Genomic DNA, 20,323 nt, shown 5'->3' on the forward strand with positions numbered 1-20,323 from the left:
AAATTTCTTACCCCAAAACTGGAGCATGATTCAAGAGAAGAACATTAGCTAGCTCTTTCTTTTAATATCCAATTTTTAATTCGCCAAGCCAATTCCAAGTATATCCATCCGCTTGCTGAAAAATTTTACGTGCCCAGCACATGAAATTCATGCTATCATTTCACAGCATCAAACATATCTTATCTAGAATGCACTATATACGCAGACGCGTTTCAAGGATGAGTTCCTTTTATTCGAGAAGATGAAATACGAATATTTGTTACCGATTCTGTTTTGCAACCATATGTTTTTTAGAATCTTTACCAAGAATGTCGAAAAAAATTTCATTTACTTCATGTTGTTTGGGAGTCTGAATATTTATTGTTTACCTTCCAATTGTTTGTGCTCCAACACATAATAATAATAATAACAACACACACAAACACATATAATTGTTTGTGTGTGTGTCTATATATATCTATATATATATAGCTATTCGATTTCTGTTCTGCTTTGAGTATTTGTTTGGATAGAGTATTATTTGAAATATTATTTGTTTGGATAGAGTATTAGTTGGAATAATTACTGTAACACTTTTTATGATGTGATGTGTGTGAAATAAAAAGGTGATTGAAAATATAAAAAGGTGAATTAGAAAATATATTTATGATGCAAGCGAAATGTTATTTGGAATAATTTGATATCCAAACACTTCTGCTAGGAACCCGAGTTTACCTACACAGAACTACTAAAAGTAATGATATGTGAAGTAATAGACACAAATATAGGAATTCCTAAAATACAAAATATGAACCTTGATTTAATTTATATTTGTTGTGTATAAGTCACATATCGTTTAGTATAAAATTTTTAGATTGATAAATATTGGTTTCCAATTACGGAGACATATTCACACAAATTAGTACAAGAAAATAACAGAAAGCCTGGTCCTTCTGATCTAAGATCATATAAAATATCCTATGGTTAGACAATGGTTAACTTAGACAAACTTGAACTCTGATGAAAAATAGAACAGTCTCCGATTCATAATAAGTGTATTAATTTGTTTTAACAAAACCCTTGCTTGCATTTCCCATCCAGGATTTCTTAAAACATTTCCTGAGATAGTTTAGTTCCCTCCGAATTCTCAATAGCTTAGTCAGATTCATTCCCATCTCCCTCCCCCCCCCCCCCAGTATAAGGCCAGTTATAAAATGTTATACTCAAAAAATGAAAAAAAAAAATTTTTTGTTCAACGAGGTATGTTTGTTCTGGCAGCAACAGCACCCAAAGGTCAAAAGTTAAAAACCGTAGACATCTTATATATAGTGCCCTAAAGAACTGTTTTCTTCAATTTCCAAACAGATTCCATCCATAGGGTTAAAAATGGAACATATATCATCCTCAATCCATTCGATTTTTACATCCATCTGAATGCTTTCCCCAATTTATTTTCTTCCAGTGCTGCAAACGAATTGTGCAGGTCACCATCTCATTCATCTATATATCAAATGATCAACGAGTTCTGCACTGGCTACATCATCTATCCATTAGCTATAAAGATTCATGGACACATGAATATTATACGCGGACGCCACTTACTTGGACGTACCTAATTTCTTTTCCAGCTGCAGCACTACTCTCTCTCTATATACATGTACCCATTTTGAGGGCCTGGAACTGCATCTCAGGACTTACCAATGTTGTTGCTATTTAAGGTAGGAGCTTAGAGTGACTCAAGCACTATCATCAGAAGATAGTAACAGAATAACTGAAGAATAACTAAGCATGGGGTATAGATTGGAATCAAGAAAATGAGCATACTGTTGAATCGCAGTTTCTCTCTCCGGAAGATCATTGGAGAGAAAGTCAAATGGTGCAGGCTTGGCAGCGTCCACCAAGGGTTCCCACCTATAACCCGGCCGTTCTGGCAATGCAATGGTGACAGGTAAATGGCTAGCATTGAAGGCAACATAAAGTTCTCCCTTTACTGAATCAGTCTGTACATCAGAAGAATCAGGTGACGGTTCAATATGAATCCTCAATAAAATCATCTTTGGAAATTCTCGATGATAAAGCCTCAAACCAACGATTTAGTAGCACTTGACACTATGAACCAAATCTCGAGTTTTATGAGCTTTCATATTTAATAAGTTCAGAGACTAATGATTGATCTATGAAATCTACGAGTTTTAAGAATTAAATTCCAACTATTGCCCGGAAAGTAAGAAATTTGTGTTTGAGCTACCATTTTAACTTGAATTTTTCATACTATCAATCCTTGAATTACCATTGCCTATTAGGACCCAATGAAACAACTTTAGCTGATGTACTTCTCTTCATTTTTAGTTTTTTACTTGAGAAGGCGAGGGAGGGAGGAAGCATGCATGCATCCTCATTAGGATGCAAGGTACAAAGGTCCTTAGCCATTGGGCTTTATCTGAACCTTGAGCTCACATACTCGGTAATTTAACAACCCGGCAAGCAATTAAAGAGATTTAAAGCCATTATCTTATCTACCTCTATACTTTCGATTTATAATGTTAAATAAAACATATATAACTGCAAACTGAAAACTTTGATATAAGCCTCCATTTAATTTCAGCAAGAGCTCATTGGAGAGTTATACAATGTTATTGCCATTCACTGGTAGTCTCTTTTTCTTAGCTTAAATTACTCAGGATGGTTTTTAGAAACTAAAACACTGTGAAAGTTTTGTAGTTGTTCATTTTCTTTAATTCAGCAAGGGCAAAGTGTATGGATAACGGCCTATCCTTGTGGGTCAGTTCAGGATCCATATTGAAGGAACAGGACACAGCAATTTGAGCCCAGCTTAAGGAACTTAAACCAGCCAAATCCTTTTCTCACACACAAACACATCCTAAATTATGTAAACCCAGAAAATAGCTAGCACGATAGACAGAACATCAGTTTCGGGAGATGGCTGTGAACACAGTCACACTAGATCACGAAAAAAGTTAATAAGGTGCAATTAAATGGCCATAGGAGCACAAACCAGTGTAAAAGCAACGAATCGGCTTGTTTCTGACCAGTCTGGTAATCCAGGAGCATGACCATGCCACTGCAGCCGCTCTGCTGTTGGGAAATTGTTCAAGCCAAGTGACTCACATTCACTACAAAAATTGCAAACACAAAATGAGCTGACCTAGAACCACTTATGCTGCAATAGACCAAAAAGTACTATTTACATCACGAACTTACTGGCGAAACTTGGTTACAAGGCAGCAAAATCTGAAAAAGTCAGATGAGGATTCTTCTTTTTTATCCCACCGGAAGTAATTAATCTACAGCAACAGCCACAGTTGGTCCATAAAGATCAAAAGGTTAACAGAATAAAAGTTTCTATATCAGAAAATCACTATACATAATTGTCATGGCAATATGTGTTGTTGTTTCCTCCTTTAGTGTGACCATACTCATCACCCATATAGATCATTGGAACACCCTGGTTGACAAACAGAAAAGTGAATCATAGTTGCATTAAAAAATTGCCAGAGATAATCAAAAGATGGTCCCAAGGACACAAGCAACGTGCAAGCCCAGCACAAAACTGGATAACAGGCTGGAAAGATAAGTGCTTAAACTAAATGCAGCTATATCTACATCTCTTACGTTAGGACAGGCTGATTGTTGGCCAATTGCTGATACAGGAGGAAATCAAAGAACTCAGATATCCAGTAAACAGCCAAGCCATTTTAACTTGAACTAGTGCTTTTGGTTGCTTTTTTCAAAATATGTATGATTGTAGTTTTTCCACATTATGTTATTACATATCATGGTAAGACATGTACATGTGTATATGAAAAATATATAATTACTACTTTTTCTTTGGAGGAAGTTATTGTATTTAAAATCATGGTGGAGAAAAAAGAGGGGGATGTGGATAGTTTGAAAACTAACTTTAAAGCATATTTTTGGTATAACATAAAGTGATATAAATTGTTTACACCAATGCAAGCTCTCTCCCTCCATATATAATAAGATAATACAATATTGGTCAAGAGGGTCATGATAAACTTTCTTACTTGGGAAACCATAAGACAGAGGAAGAAGTTCCGCATCTGCCGTTTCCTCAGTTTCTTTACAGAGATAGTAGCAAACTCTCCTTCCTGCATCCAGATAAATAAGGAATTTAGGAACTGTTGTTTCAAAATATAACTTATACTACTAATCTGAGAATGCGTCTGATAGAAACCAGACATTAATAAAAGTACATGAATAATTACACAAATATGTCAGATTCTCAAAATTTTTAGATCAGTTGGAGATTTACAAGCCTAAATACATCCTACAACTCCACCCAACAAAGACCTTGGCCCAGTTAGTAAAATGAAATAAGATCCTCTTTCCTGCAAAAACATTTTCAAGACGGAGAGGGGGCAAAAAAAGAAGACAAAGCTGTCTATCCTCCTTAGAAACCAATCAAGCTCTCATTTTTCATTGACTTTCTCGACCCTTATAATTTCAAGATTTGCAAAGTCACTTAACTAACTTAAATCAGGCTTGGAAGAATAAAATCTCAATTAGCAAAAAACATTTTCAATAAATTGCATGATTAAATTACTATCCATCTCCATTGTTACTTAGCATGACATTTTTCTCAAAATATTGTGATATTCTCAATAATCAAAAGGAAAGAAAGATCCTTTATCAATTCTTCCCTGCCCCCCCCCCCCCCCCCCCCCAAAAAAAAAAAAAAGAAAAAATGACAAAGTGGAAGAGTAGTTTATCCGATCCAACAGAGATATTAACTAGGGATGTACCAGAATAAGGCCAAGAAATGTCATGATGAAAATTTTTCATTACTTTCCACTAAAATTCAGTGAAACGTATGTGGAAAAATCTTAACAGAGAGCAAAAAGGACAGCTAGACACAAAACGGTTATAAGGAATCAAAAGATTATAAGGATGTATTGCCTAATATTGTCAGCAATGTTGACTGCCGAAGTGATTGAGGCGTGACAAGACAAGGAGTAATGGACATTTTTTTTTTTTCAACCCAATAGGATGACTTAAGGAGTCTAATTCAGATGCAAGGTTATCACTTGCTATTAATTTTATTAAGGAATATATTGATGTACTAAGGACAAGAGATATGTTGCCTAAATTACAGTTGACAATATATTCTTTCCCTGGTTGTTCTCAGTCAAACCACATTTGACAATATATCCTTTCCCTGGTTGTTCTCAGTCAAACCACATCCAGAAATAACCCTATATGTTTTTACCTAGATCGATATCAACCACGCAGACAGCTACTAACTTCTTCAAAGGGTGTGGATATGGTGCCTATGACCCACCTTTTGAAGTTCAACTATATCTTAAATCTGACTTCGCAAAGATACTTGAAAGTGATTAACCAAGCAGCACGAAACCATTTTCTGGTCCAGCTTGCAATATTAACCTAAAGCTAATCTAGAGTCATTTTTCATCCCCCAAGGGGTGGCAGTTAAAAGATGCATAAACCATTCTAATTAACTCAAAATGTCCAAATTAACCTCAAAAGGGCATCACCTTTGATAAAATGTTATACTTTCACAAGAAGCTGCAAGCTGCTAATGATGAAAATTTAACTTGATAACACATCCTTTTGATACATACTTTACAAGTGAATACTTTGTGTAGTTGTATGCTTTAACTACACATTTGGAAGCCAAATAAACCAACTGCTAAGCACCAATTTCTAATATAGTAAACTTTCTGACATAAAGAAATGAGCTATTGATAAACTAAAAGCAAAACAGGAATAAGGCTCCTTTGTGCTCGCACCCCAGCGAAAATAACTTAATGCATGACAAGATTTATCATCAGAAAAAACATCATTTCAGTGTATTTGAGTAGCCATTGTGGGCAACGTATATCTATTACTATGAGAATATAGACAAACCAATCATTTATCAGAACTTATAGCAAAGCGCAGCAATCTTTTTACAAAGATAAATATGTGAAAATAGACATTTACCTGACCACAGTTCCAACTGTTATTGTGATTCTCCCCATCTTTATTATCTTCTCCATTTGCTGTGTTGTGTTTGTTATTATATGTCACTAAATCAGCCAAAGTAAAGCCATCATGAGCACATACAAAATTAATACTGTTCCATGGTTTCCTTCCACCTTCCTGTTTCAAAATGAATAATGCATGTGTTTAAGTCAGAAAGATTGACAAGATATGATGAAACTTTTAATAGAACTGTTGAGTTGTTAATTGACCTTTTAAGAAAAGTATATCAAGTAAGATATCACGGTAGTTGATATTAGATAAGTTTGACTATAAGGTCACAAAAATGCCTGACATGAACTGCATACTGTGACTATGAAACTATTACCATGAATCGAAACAATCCTATAAATACATACCTGATATAAGTTAGGGCTCCCACAAAGACATTCAGCAAAAGCTCCTGCAAACCCATCTGTACCCTTTATGAACTGCCTCACAGTGTCACGGTACTGAAAAGGTTACATTTTAGCTCCGAATTCAGATCAATTGTTCAAAAATCAAAAGAATGACAAAAGGAAGAAGAGAAACAAAAGAAAGACAGAGCACAGGTACCAAGCACAATAGGATGCTAAAGAAGAGGTCCTTTATGAGATTGAAATCATTAACTACAAAAACGAAAATAGATAACAAGAAAAAAAAAACACAAGGATGCTTCGCAACATAGACTGCCAAATTCACTCAACTGCAATATAGGACTTTCACAACTAGATTCAACATGTCAACTAGCAGATCACTTTAAGCTGTCCAACCTTTTGGACCTATTTATGAAGTAGATGAACAAAGACATAAAAATAAAAATAAATGGAGCACTAGTACTTGTTAATGCCAAACATCTGTTGCTATCAGGGTAACTGAAAAAGCTCTCATGTGCATTCCCAGAATTAGGTTAATGTGTTACACTTTGGATTTCAGTTGTTTCCAATTCTTGATTCTTGCAAGAAGTGAGCTCTGCCCATTCTTTAACCAATCCTCATGTGAATTTGGGCCGACTGCTAATCGCTACCCTTTACTCTCAATGAAGTCACACAGAGGGCTATAGTTCTTAAAGAGAAACAAAGCATTTGTTTAACCAGCAGTCTGGAACAGAGATAATGTGTTAGAAGACTAGAAACCCTTAAAACATGGCAACGATTTTCCAAATATGCAAGTCTCTTTTCAGACATCATCCTTGTGCCCTTCATTCCCTAAACATAGCAACTTTAAATTACTTCCAGGTGAGCATATCATGGAAACCAGTTATGGTCATAGTATTTATTTTTTCACCGAAGAACTATTTGTGTATAACCCAAATCTTCTTTAGAGTACATCAATTAACATAATGAGCAATTAATGACATACAGTATCCACTAACCTTCCCATTCCACTCTGACCAAATACCCCAATGAGGAAACTTGCCAACTTGGTAGAGTCCTCCACAATCCCATGCTTCAGCTATAAGCTGATCAAGCAGACTGTTAGTCTAGGATTAGAAATTGAACATGCTGAAATGCATGTCTATGAAAATATTAGCAGAAATGGAACTACTTAACCTTAAAAAACAATTAAGTAAAACCTATGCCACATAAAAATTTTCAGTTTCCTTTTTTAGTCATGACCGTGCAGGAAGCAAATATAACTAAAGCCCATTAGTTTCAACCTGTACTTGTTTGTTATTGACAAATTTCATTTGTTTGCTCTCAACCTTGTCAAAGAAGCAAAAGGAAACTAACGAACAGAATAACCCACATTACCTTTACTCCACGTAGTATTGGATCGTTACTAATCATATCAATCAACGGAGGGCTGCTGAGAGGAGAACCAGTTGTGAGAGTATCACCTTCAACTGACTTTCCATACACATTAGCTGCATCCCAGAGGCTAGGCAGATCACAAGATGAGGGCAAGAAGATACTAAATCAAACTGATACTCCAAATAAGTTAAACATTACATAATGAATAGCAGAATACCTGCTGCTTCTTGTCAGGATAGAAGCAAGATCAAAGCGAAAGCCATCTACATGCATTTCTGTTACCCAGTATCTGTTGAAATATCAGAATTTTGAAAAAGATAAAGATAGAATAATCATGGGAGTATACTGGTACAACAGACGACATGCAAAAAAAAAAAAAAGTAGAGAGAGAGAGAGAGAAAGCACGTGTTCCACAATGAAGCTAATTCTAACCCTCCCAACACTAGCCAGGGAAAAAAAATAAAGGGAGTACTTCTAAGTAGGAGATCTACAAAACATTAGCAATTTCTTCTCCAAGTAAAAGGGAAAATTTGATCTAAAAACATAGGTTACATAATTTCTTGGATATTTTTTCCAACTGTGGGGTGGTTGCTCAAGCCAGATTTGTTTCTTCATTAAGCTGAAAACAAGCCTTGGCAAGAGTTAATTACATAAATTTAAGGCAGCAAAAAGTCAAGGTAATGAGCATCCAAAAATGAAAAAGCAAACAGCAGGATCCAAATGAATAGTAAGGATGAAAGAGCACAAACAACTGATAAACAAGCTTTATATTCATGTTTAACTTCAGCACTAAAATCATAAATTGTTGCAGAATATAATTCCATTGATAATTTAACAGGATACAGCATCTAACTACATAGTACAAACATGTAGTATCATGTCTTAAAATCTTACAAGAGGCAAGTGCCCCATCTAATCTGATAGGAGTTCCATGCTTCTATGTCTATGAATGTATGAGTTGGTGATGGCTGATCCCTAAGGTTATAGGCCAAGCAGCCTTCTGATACACAAGGAAAGGAGACAGCAGTGTTAAACCCCGCACCTCACAGTTAGCAGTAAGCAAAGCTACCAATAGCACACTTGACCAGTGACAAAAGACTGACCAGCCTTATAAGCCCTTTGAATTATTGTTCTAAATAAATTTGCTAGCCATTGGTTCAGCAAACTGCGATGGATTTGGCAGAAACGTAATAAAATTCGAGAAAATTTGAAGAACAACTTTCCTGCTGGATATTTTCAATGGGTTCACAAACAGTCTGAGAAAATCAACCAGGAAATCAGATGGAAAGACAGATCAATCTCATACTAAAAGTCTTTATTGCCACTTTTATCCCAAACAGGTACAACAAATCTCATTTAGTTCCAAGTAACAAAAGAAAAACAAACACAAGATACCATTAAACCCAAATATCCACTACTAGCTACAAAATCGAGGAAATCAACACTTAGGCATCTCCTGGATCAATTGTTATTCAGATCCAAGATACTTTCATCCTGCTTTGACATGAAGCCCAAAGGAGAATTAGGCATCAGCATACCGACTCCATACTACGAGGCCCGAACCCAACACATATGAAAAGCCAAAACCATTTAATTCATGTGTGTGCATGTTGTCGTGGATGTATCTGTACATGACAACTAATAAAAAGAAGAAACATCCTTTAATGCAATTTCATCTAGTATATTACATTGTTCAACAAATATTATCTATTAAAAGTGGTTTTTGAGAACACTAAAACATCCTTATTTTTGTTTTCTTTACATGACTTCCAATAGAATAATTTCCATAAGATATACAAAACACAAGATCACAATTATGCTTTTGAATAATCCTTGAACACAGAATGGTTCTGTTATTCAAAGGCATTGCTTGTATTAGATTTACATAGAAACAAAGCTTATATTTTCACGGTTCTCATCTATGTTCAAACAATTTTGAAGTTCTTATAATTTACTAAGACAATATTATTGACACTTGTGGATACACAGTAGGTATCTAGAGCCCTACAAGTCTGAAATCACAGTCTTGAATTGGGTCAAAGTAAATTTTATGGCTCCAAATCTGAGGGTGTGTTTGATAAAACTGAAATCTGAAATCTGAATCCATTAAGTTATTGAATTGTTAAATATTAAATCTAATACATTTGAGTGCATATCACATTCAGTGATAAGTGAATAGTTTCACTTAATTTTGGGAGCAAGTTTTGCCTGGGAAATTCAATGCCGCTTAATTAATTAAGATGTTCAATTTTTTATTATCAAACGGTCTGAATATGTTAAGATCTGAATCCATTAAATTTAAGTACTAAACTGGGTTATCAAACAAGGCTTGAGTCTAGTACTTCTAGCCAAACCCTGCAATTGACATGCCAAGGTACAATTTTCAGCTTCTCCAGGCCTTATGCTGCCATCACAATGTAGATATGATAAAAGCTAGTGCTTATGCGAGTCCAAAATTTCTGTTGTCTTTCTTTGTTATGCAAGACAAAGATGGTTTTACAAAATTGTCACTACTCTTTTGCTGCCGTCAGTTTCAATCTCAATATTCAATTTTAATTTAGTGCACAAAGGGCAAAATCTTAGACCACATGTTTATGCTCGAGGATGGTGTCTCACTCGTGACCAAACATACACAAAACTATTGATACCCAAACAGATATGCAGGTAGCGACTTGTTGAATCAACTGTAGAGGAAGATTCATTGCAATACACGTAATCTCATTGCACAAAGAACAAATTAACTAATTTGCAAATATAGACAGATCAGGTGCAATGCATAGTAATATTACCTCAGGCAATCCAATATAAATTGACGGACAAGGGGATGGTTGCAGTTCAAAGTGTTTCCACAACCTGAATAATTATAGAACTCTCCCTGCATAACCAAATATTACAGTTACTTCACAATGATCTTGCTTTTGCAGACAGACGCTTGCTTATTTTACAACAGAAAAGCCAGTAAGGTATAATCCTGTAAACAAAAATCATATATGAGCAAAACAGCACAAAAGAGCCCTAGAGCGAGATCTTTGCAGAAGCCAAACCAGTTTTAAATCTGATGAGCTGCTTTCCAGTATAATGGTTCTGTCATGAATGCAATTCAGTACACTAGGTTTTGACAAACTTAGGCAGATTGCCTTCTTCGTTATAGGCTGAGAAAGTAAAGAAGCTAGCAGCCTTTTTTGCAAGATTAACTAAAAATGCATCCAACAAACTGCCACCAAACAATACTAGCATGAAAAGAAAGCCATTGTGTAGCAACTAACAAAAATCATGAGAAGGTCCAGATCCACCCAATATAAGGCACCATTCTAGTGAGCTGCTGTGTTGTTAGATTATTGGAACTTATCCTCTAATAATGGGTGGTGTTTTACAATATACGTTGCATGAATAAGTGAATTCATGACACAAGGTCAGGCATTGAAGAATTCCAGACAATGTGCAATTTGACCTTTTCTTATGCACAGGCTTAGAAGCAACTTAAAGGCATTGGTACTTGAAGTCTACCAACGCAAAGAAACAAAAGTCTTCTTATGGGCATTAAAATCAGAAAACAATCGACAAACAAAATTAATGCTCACGCATACCTTTGGTGCAAGCATATAAAAGACACTGTTATCTACACCTCTAAAGGAGAATGTGGGACCATTCTCATTCCCTTCAGCACTGTGGTTAAAAACGACATCCATGATCACCTGTTAAACTAAAGTAAGAGAAAAAGCAGCTAAAAATCAATAAAAAAAAATGCAATATCACACTAAGTAAATTAAGTTGTCACCTCAATCCCACGTTTATGCGCTTCTTTAACAAGGCACTTGAATTCATCTATGGCACCAAGACCACAATTAAGGGCACCAGCCGAAGAATATCTTGTCATCGGTGAAAAGAAATTGACAGTTGAGTACCCCCAGAAGTTCATCCTGAATACGAAATCAGATGAGGACGCAAAGCTAAATGTAGACACCCATGTTTATTTCTCAAGAATTCAGATCAAGCAGAATCTCACTAAAGACCCAAAACAGGTGCTCTATCCATTAAGAAGATGCCACTTGCAAATGACACTAAATTCAAATAGAAAAACATGATCCAAAAGTATTCAGTACCTCAAAGGTAAAACTTCTCTAATTGAAAAACATTTACTCAACAGCTTTTACAATTATAGAAGCCAGTTTAGAGTATGACAAGTAAATTTGAAACGGCAAAAGTCAACAACCTTTTTGGTAAATTTAAGGCTACTAAAATCATTGGTTAAAGTTCTCATTTATCCAATAACAAAAGAAAAAGAAACCATTCAATTTAGCAAGATCATACACAATTATATCTACTTATTAACAAAAGACACAATTCCAGGGGGTTCTGCATCCATAAATCAAAATCTACAAAGAGGGAATTCATTCTTAATCTTAATCCATCTTTCTCTCACACAAACTTCACCAAGTGGCATGCATTAATAGGATCATTCACATCAAATCATACTGAGAAATGAAAATCTCATGAACATTGAGAAAAAAGTATAAAAACAATGAGATGTGCATAATATTGAAAAGAATTGCAAAAATTTTTTACTTATAGTCGCCTAAGATGGAATTATGGCTGTAATACTCCAGCTCATTGAACTCATGACATGGCATTAACTCTATACAATTGATACCAAGTTCCTGCAAGAAAGAACATGAAGGCATATTCAAAAAAATGCTTGAAAAGATTGTTTACCAAAAGATTTTAAGTTCAAATAATACATAAATAGGTAAAACAGATGCAAGGTAGATAAAAGCCATGGCGAGTAATCATAAAGGTCAGATCTTCAAAAGCTGTGTACAACATTATGAAAAAGATACCAATTCATCAGTTCATATCTATTCTTTGCTAGAAATTAGGCAGACTCCTAGATGTTTTGAAAAAATTCAGAGACCTGAATGAAGTGCTTCCCCTAACGATAAACTAATGCTATTTCTGATACTACATCTACAATATCAACAAACAAAACGTTTTGGTAGTTCCCACCAATTACACAGCTCAAGCTACTCTGCAGAAAACCAAACATCTGCACAACTCACTCTTTTGTAGAGTTACAAGTACATGCATACAAAAAATATTGATCAGTCCTTTGAATTTACAGACTTGCAACCATCCAAAACCAAGGATTCATGCCATATTAGAAGCTTTCTTTAATGGCAAAAAATGTAGTATAACTAATTGAGTTCCACAACTATCCTTCTTGTTTTCTTCTTGATATGAATGCGAACCCCTTAAAAAATGCACTAAAAAGCATTTTAATCAGTTTCTTTTTTCAGCTTCCAGTTTGTCTAGATTAACAGGACCCAAGACAAGTGAATGGATTCCCTGCCATGGGTATCTCCAAAGTACTCAATTTCCTCGACAAAATTGACATTCTACAACTAATGCAAGATTCTATCATTTAATCAACTTCAGACAGAAATTCTCTAACCAAGGAATTGGGGACACCTAAATGATTTTCGCCCAAAAACAGTGAATCATAACACAGTCTGTGTAAGCCCAGTATAGTATTCAACAATGGATAAAAATACAGCAATCGGTTCTTCCTTGATCCCAGAAAAACATCTTTGCCCCAAAAAAAAGAAACATAAGTAAAGCAGCAAAACAGTTTCCATGAAGTCCAAAACTTTCTTTCTGACCTACTGCTAACTTGTATCAACTGCCATCTTAGCAAAGGCCACATCAATGCTACCCATCTGTCATTGTTTTTCTAGAAGGTTAACACTTAAATCAATTCAGCAGTTTTCTAATCAATCAGGATCATTTGATTGCTAAATATAATGTCCGATTATTAATATGTATAGTTTGATTACTTTCAGCATATGCTTTCACTTGATGTCTAAAAGTCTGATGAAACTAATCCTCAACGTCCAAATCAAATACTATGATAGGAGATGCTTTAAGAATAAATTAAAAAAAAATTAAATCAAACAAATTGAAGTATCTACAGAAGCACAATGTATTCTCAGGTTAAATATAAGTTAGCAATTAGACACTGTAAGGATAGGAATTATTTGGATCTCAACAAAAGACCTTATGTTTGTTATTATCAAAGAAATCCTCAAATTTTATAGTTTTTCGTTGACTCATGTTTGTTTTGTCTAGCAACTTATATTATCTTTTTATTCTTCCATACAGAAAGAAAAACCATTTCTTTCTCATCTAGCTTACTATGATATCCTTGAAGGGCACACTATCATGACTAGATGAACATATACCTAGTGTTAAAATTTGTATGTTGATTCTCAATCTCTATTTCTGGAGGCGAGAATAGTCAATCAGAATAGACAACGATACCTGTCTACCCCATTCACATCCAGAACCACCCAACCTAGATTCCACCAGATGCTGTTTCACACTGGACTGAACATGGCAACATATCTAGCTCATCCACAATCATGAAAGGAGAGAACCACAGATTCCTTCACGATAAACGAATTTAACATATCAGCTTTTACCCAAAAAAAGTGTACATTGGTTGATTAGCAAAATTTTAACATCAAAGCAAGATTCACATGTTTCTGGCAACACTATGCACAATTTATTCACTTTTGCTGAATAAATTTATGTGAAGAAGTAGAAGAAACTTTGAGCTTCCTTAAACCCTAATTTCTTGGAAGGATTCAAGACTTAACAATGTAATCCAGTGGTATCTACCTTTAAGTAATCTAGTTTTTCAATGACACCGAGGTAAGTACCAGGAAATTCTGTTCCACTTGAGTCATGCCTTGTAAATCCTCGAACATGCATTTCATATATTACCAGATCTCTCTGAGGAAACTTCAGGGGTAAATCACCTTCCCAATCAAACTGAAAAAACAATTTTCAGATAAATGTCAACATCAAAATGAAACCAGTTCTTTCTGATATATAAGACAACATAAGGAAACAAAGAGAAGAAGGAAAAATGGGATAAAGGAAATCTGCCTATAAAATTTCGATTGCAGAGCAAACAATTTGCTGTCTCAATCCCATCTAAAACAGGAAAAGACGTAGGAAAAATGCAAACAAAATAATATAAAGTCCTGAAATCAAACTATGGGCACTTGGGGAAAGACCAAATCATGACCTTTGGCGCACACCCTCAATCCTCCAATTTCTGACTTCCACCAAGAGTAGTTAAGAGCATAGGATACGCAAAAAGAGTTTAAGAGTAAATAGACTAGTTGTTACCATAGTGTGATACTTAAAGGGAAGGGCAATACTAAACCTACTCCATCAGAAAACCACAAACATCTTCTGATTTGACCCAAAGAATAATGGTTCAAATGTTTGAAGGATATGAAGAGGGAAGAGCCCTTTCCACCTTCTGTGGAGTGTAATGCACCTGCACTTTAGTGAATCAAATACAAATTTTGGTGATTATGTTGTGCAAAATTGGCATGTATGCTTTTTCTTTCAATCTGTTCTTCTTAGTCAATGAAACAACTAGATGAAACTGACTTATATCTTGGAACACTGGTTTCTCTGGTTGTCTGATTCTAATCTTAAACAAAAACATGGGAACAAAAATATAAGAGCTGTAAAGTTGACATCTGCATTCCTTATTTGCTATCCCCCGCCTCCACTTCTTTTCTCGTTCCTGTTACTATTCCCCCTATAATCTCTTCCTTATTTATTATTTTGAATTTCTCATCAAACTGGGAGTCTTTTGATGTACAAATTACTCATTGCTTCCTTTTGAAGATTGCCATGAACTTTGTGGCATTAGACTTGGAATATTTACTAGCATTTATAAGTATAATTTATGACTAAACATGTGGAATTTAAGTGAATGCCCTTTTTTATGTAGAATTGCACAATACTATGGAAAATACACCATTTTGAGCTAATTGGAAATAAGCTTCAAGAAACACATCTAAAAGACCTTGCACTTTGTCACACCTTGCTCTTCTAAATATCGTGAAAAACGCTTCATAGATAAAGGAATGAATCTTCAACATCATGGTAATAATACAGTTTGCGTCCTATAACCATAATTACGCAGCTCAGGTTGAAAGATACAGAACTGGTCAGTTAATTACATTCAGTAGTATAACCAAAGTTGCAGGGCTAATAAACATCCTCGGGTGTTGCCTATCTAAGTCATATCATTACAAGTACAAACTAACTACCTTGTCAGTAAGAGAAGGCACCATGCAGGCCATTGGTGGCCAACATTCATCCTCAAGTCCAAGAGCACCATAGTCCCCTCTACTTACAACAGCCTGAAATGAAATTGAAAGCCACTCAGCAAAACATTAACACAAATGCCAACAAAACATTAGCACCATATTCCACTCAAAGAAAAAATCATAGACAAAGCTATCTTATGTACCATGAAAGCAAAGTGCAATAACCATATCCACATTCGCCGCAAACTAACCTTAGCATATGGATCCACTAATATTTGAGAAGAATCGAAGTAATGTCCTTCTTGAGGAGAAAATTTCCCATCAAATCTGTAACCATAGAGCATGTCTTGAAAATCTCCCTTCAAGAACACATGCCAGACATCTCCAGTCCTATTCGTTATCGGACTCAAAAAGATTTGCTCAGTAACTCTTTTCTGCAACAGATACAGTAATCCAAGTTGCAATACCCAGCAGCATATAATTTAGAAACTATAAATTATCAAGTGCAGCATCTAATAAACATAATTCACCAAAAAAAAAAACACACAGACAATTCTAAGAATATAAAATGAGCAAATTAATTCAATAAACACAGCCATAATTGCAACAATTGGAAGAATTACCTCAGGCAGATCAGAGAGACGAATCAAGCAAAGAGTAGCTGACGTGGCACTGCCAGAAGCAACCGCAAAATTCACACCACCATCCCGAGAAGTGGCACCAAACGGCAACGGATAGCCATCAAACACCTCAAAAAGACTCGGTTTTGCCGGAGGCTTCTCCACCACAACGGCAGTATCCGCTCCAGTCTCTAAACCACCGCCATCACCACTCCTCGCATTAACCACAACCCCTGCAGAACACCTTCCCGCATTTTTGTCCAAAATTTTCCCCAAAATACTACCCAAATTCACCGAATTTAATCTCTTTCCGAACAAATTCGCGCAATTCTTCGAGGTTTTAGTGAATTTTGGGGTGCAATTGTGAACTGGGATTGCTGAAGGGCAATGGAGTAGCTCCATTCTGAGAATTTCAGTGATGCTTGAACTCGTGGTGGAATTTCAGAGTAGAATGCGAAATGCAGAAATGGTGTATTTGTCTGAAGTGAGAGTGATGATACAGTACCGTTGAGATGGGAAAATGGCGTCTTTTTCAGTAACTGTAAATTGAAAGGATTGGATCACGTGCCAAAATCATTAGATCTCTGACTCTGACGTTTTTTTATTTGATTGATGGATGGCTCCGTTTTGGATTTCTCTATGGTGAAAAACTGAGTCAGCTTTGTACGGTAGGAAGAACGAAAGGAACGAGGACAGCACATGACCATGAGCCAAGCACTGGACGGCTGAGGGAAACGGGAGTTCTAAACATGGGACCCACTATATCATGCAAACTATGGCTCCGTCTAGATTATTAATTGTTTTTTAGGGTATTTTAAAAATATTTTATTATAATAATTCATATGAAAAACTTTTTATTATAAATATTTTACAAAAGAGATTATATATGGCAATAATACATAAATTAGTCTAAAAAAATCATATGTATAATCACAAATCAAGATTGTTAAGCTCTAAATGTTTACCTAAAAAAAGAGTTATGCTGATTTAAACTGCATTGTTAGTTGATGCAGGTGAGTGTATATATACATAATTGACATAAATGGCTTTTCAACAGGAATCGAATTTTAGATGAGTAATCATAAATATAATTAACATAGTATTTAAAGAAATCAAAATTCGTGATTGTAGATAAGTAATCACGAATATAATTAACATAGTGAATTTCATTCACAAACATAATTACATAGTTGACATAATGATTCTTAAGCCGATATTGAAAATAAATCTGGAGTCCAATGTACACCTTGCAATGGCAATTGTCCAATTCCAATTTAATTAAGACTGTTACAATTGTTTGATCACTATTGTAAACAAAACTACACTTGTAATTGTTGCTTATCAACAGTTTTAATCTCAACTCCAAATTGAGTGACAACATCTCACCTTCATGATGAATAACATCTTAAGCATGTTTTGTCTCGCACGTGTATTAAACATATCCAATCTCTCTTCCGGTTTCAAGTTCATTATGTCAATTGGATTTATCATTAGTCATCTATCATTTTTGGCTCAGATTGAAAGGGACATTTTACATTCTCCCTCAAACATATATTCAAGTTCTCTATGTCAATTGTGTTTATGATCATGCACCCACAATTTTAGTTTTGTTTTTAAAACAAATTTTTCAATTATATTTGCGATTACTCATCTACAATATTGATTTTGGTTTCAAAGCCATGAAATGAATTGCGATTGTGATACATCTTGTAGAATCATAATTCTTGGAGTACAATGTTGATTATAATTTTAGTTTCTTGGTGTCTAATTTAATAATGGAATGAAGATTGTATTTTTTTAAATTGAAATCAATGTAATCACACAAAACTCTAGAACTATAGTTTTGTACAACCGAAAATTATGCATGAATATGAGTAAATGTGAGTTAGAAGCGCAATAAATTTTGGCAAATGGCACAATGGTGAATTGTTATGTCCAGACCGAAAGGCACATTGAATGAATTTCCCGAATGGAGATGGGGAGTGGTAATAGATATAATTACGCTGATTGTAAAGCATGTAGTAAATGTAGTAATAAATAAAATTGTGCTGAGTATTGTTCAAGAAATTTAAAGTCTTCCTGTCTCCTCATTTAATTTGAAAATATGCATGATAAAGTAAATGTGAATGAATGATAAATAAATTTAGTTAGAGGGGCAAAAAGATGAAAATTTATGTGTGAAGGAAAGTCCCAAATAAATTAATCTCCCCAAACAGGAAAAAGTGGGGGACTTCATGCTAGAATTGGTTAGTCGTCTAAATTGAAGCCGATAGTAAATAAATTATTAAAGACCATGCGTTAATGAGAGGGTAAAAAAAAACCAACAACAAGGTGCAATGACATTTTTTGTTACTAGGAAGAAGGCAAGCATGGGAGGTTATCAATCTGAGATCGACACTGGTAGTGATGGATTGGCAATGGATTCGGTGAACGGATTGGCAATGGAGTTGGCGAACGCACTATGGAAAGAGTCTAAAGAGAGGTAACTAGCAGATGCATTTGATGTCTTTTTTTTATTTGTGCATTCATGCTTTCTTTTATGCAACATAGTGCTGAGTTTTGTTTTTTTAATTTAGTATTTGACGCTGATTACAAGAAGTCATATTGTGAAAACTAGAGCAGTGGGTTTTGTTAAGTCCAATTTTATATGATATATAAAATAATAGCTTGCCAAAATCCTTAGGTGTTTAACCAGTGTTTTTAAACTCAGATCGGATCGATCGGTCCGACCGATTCAACCGAAAATTGATCAAGTATCCGGTCCGAACTGCTCTAAAAACTCGGATGACAGAAACTCGGTCAAGCCCGGGTCAAAACTGGGTTTGACCGGAAACTGGTAAAACCGATGAGAACCCGGTTTTTTTATTTGCCATTTTTGTTGCCTTGTTTTTTTCTTTGCCTATCTAAATTCCTCCTGATCTCTCACCTCTCTAAAACCCATTTTCACCTCTTCAGCTCCTTCAATTTAGCCACCACAATCAGTGCTTGATATCTTTTTCTAAATAAGATTTAATCTTAGATATGGGGAAAAGACCCAAAAAAAAAAAAGAAAGAGAGATGAAGAAAAGAGCAGATTGAAGCAAAAAGATAAAAGTTTGATTATTTGTTAATTTTGAAAATAAATACCTAAGGATATAAGAATGGAAATCCTGAAAAGAAATAAGAAATAAGAATGGAAATAAAAACTAAAAAAAAAAACGAAAAGCAGAAAGAATGGACAAGACTAGCTTGTCCACTTTGTTCTTGAAGTTGCAGTTAGAACCCAGAACAGACAAGATTTCAATGTCTATTGTAAAGCTTACTCTTGCAATGAATCCATGTCAAGAGAACTAAAAAATCAAGAGCATCATCAAAAATTCGCTGGAAAAACTTAAAGATTGCTCAACCGCTTCGAATTCGTCCATCTCAAAACACAGGGGAAATGTTTCTCAAAACATTCGGAGTGGCTGCCTAAGAGCTTTTGCCACCGATGGGCTTGAGACTTGAGAGCTTATGCGGCCTTCTATGGTCTATCCTTCTTTGGATTTTTTTTTTAAAAAAAAAAAAAAGAGAAAAAGAAAGAGTGGAATGAATGGAGAACAGGAACAAGAAAAGGTAGCATTAGTTTAGAAAAGCCTTTGTCGGCGGTTAGAGGTAAAGGAGGAAGGAATTGGGGGAATATTAATGTAGGGTTCAAAAAGCTTTTTCAATATTGTATTCTAACCCCTTGGATATTGAAAAACTATTAACATACCTAGAAATGTTTCATAGTCTATAAATATTCTCCACAAATTTAACTTTGAACTTGTAAATATGCATTAAATTATACGAATTACTATTTGATTGTTCTAATTTCTTT

At 35.0% G+C, this 20,323-nt stretch overlaps 1 protein-coding gene across 2 annotated transcripts; it reads right to left on the reverse strand.

Annotated features, from left to right (window-relative positions):
* Positions 1–1,303: 1,303 nt before the first annotated feature.
* LOC113772883 (isoamylase 1, chloroplastic) lies at positions 1,304–17,117 on the reverse strand. Of its 2 annotated transcripts, XM_027317380.1 has the most exons (18): positions 16,489–17,117; positions 16,117–16,299; positions 15,866–15,958; positions 14,409–14,561; positions 12,300–12,391; positions 11,512–11,653; positions 11,321–11,428; positions 10,523–10,608; positions 7,951–8,022; positions 7,734–7,860; positions 7,355–7,441; positions 6,360–6,452; positions 5,962–6,120; positions 4,026–4,109; positions 3,365–3,445; positions 3,202–3,284; positions 2,996–3,113; positions 1,304–1,979 (listed from the first exon to the last, which is right to left on the reverse strand). In XM_027317380.1, exons 1-18 carry the CDS (start codon positions 16,885–16,887, stop codon positions 1,716–1,718), a joined length of 2,424 nt encoding a protein of 807 aa, XP_027173181.1. In that variant the 5' UTR covers positions 16,888–17,117; the 3' UTR covers positions 1,304–1,715. The 2 variants fall into 2 exon arrangements, with proteins under 2 accessions (XP_027173181.1, XP_027173182.1); XM_027317381.1 differs by lacking the exon at positions 3,365–3,445.
* Positions 17,118–20,323: the final 3,206 nt, after the last annotated feature.

The sequence above is a fragment of the Coffea eugenioides genome, chromosome 6 (genome assembly GCF_003713205.1).
Source record: "Coffea eugenioides isolate CCC68of chromosome 6, Ceug_1.0, whole genome shotgun sequence".
In the NCBI taxonomy this organism is placed as follows: domain Eukaryota; kingdom Viridiplantae; phylum Streptophyta; class Magnoliopsida; order Gentianales; family Rubiaceae; genus Coffea; species Coffea eugenioides.

Coding starts and splice junctions, on each gene's coding strand:
- LOC113772883 (XM_027317380.1), bottom strand. CDS start 16,887: ATGGAGCTACTCCATTGCCCTTCAGCAATCCCAGTTCACAATTGCACC. Junction 7,442..7,733: donor CAATACTACGTGGAGTAAAG/GTAATGTGGGTT, acceptor CTGCTTGATCAG/CTTATAGCTGAAGCATGGGA. Junction 3,114..3,201: donor CTTGTAACCAAGTTTCGCCA/GTAAGTTCGTGA, acceptor CAATTTTTGTAG/TGAATGTGAGTCACTTGGCT.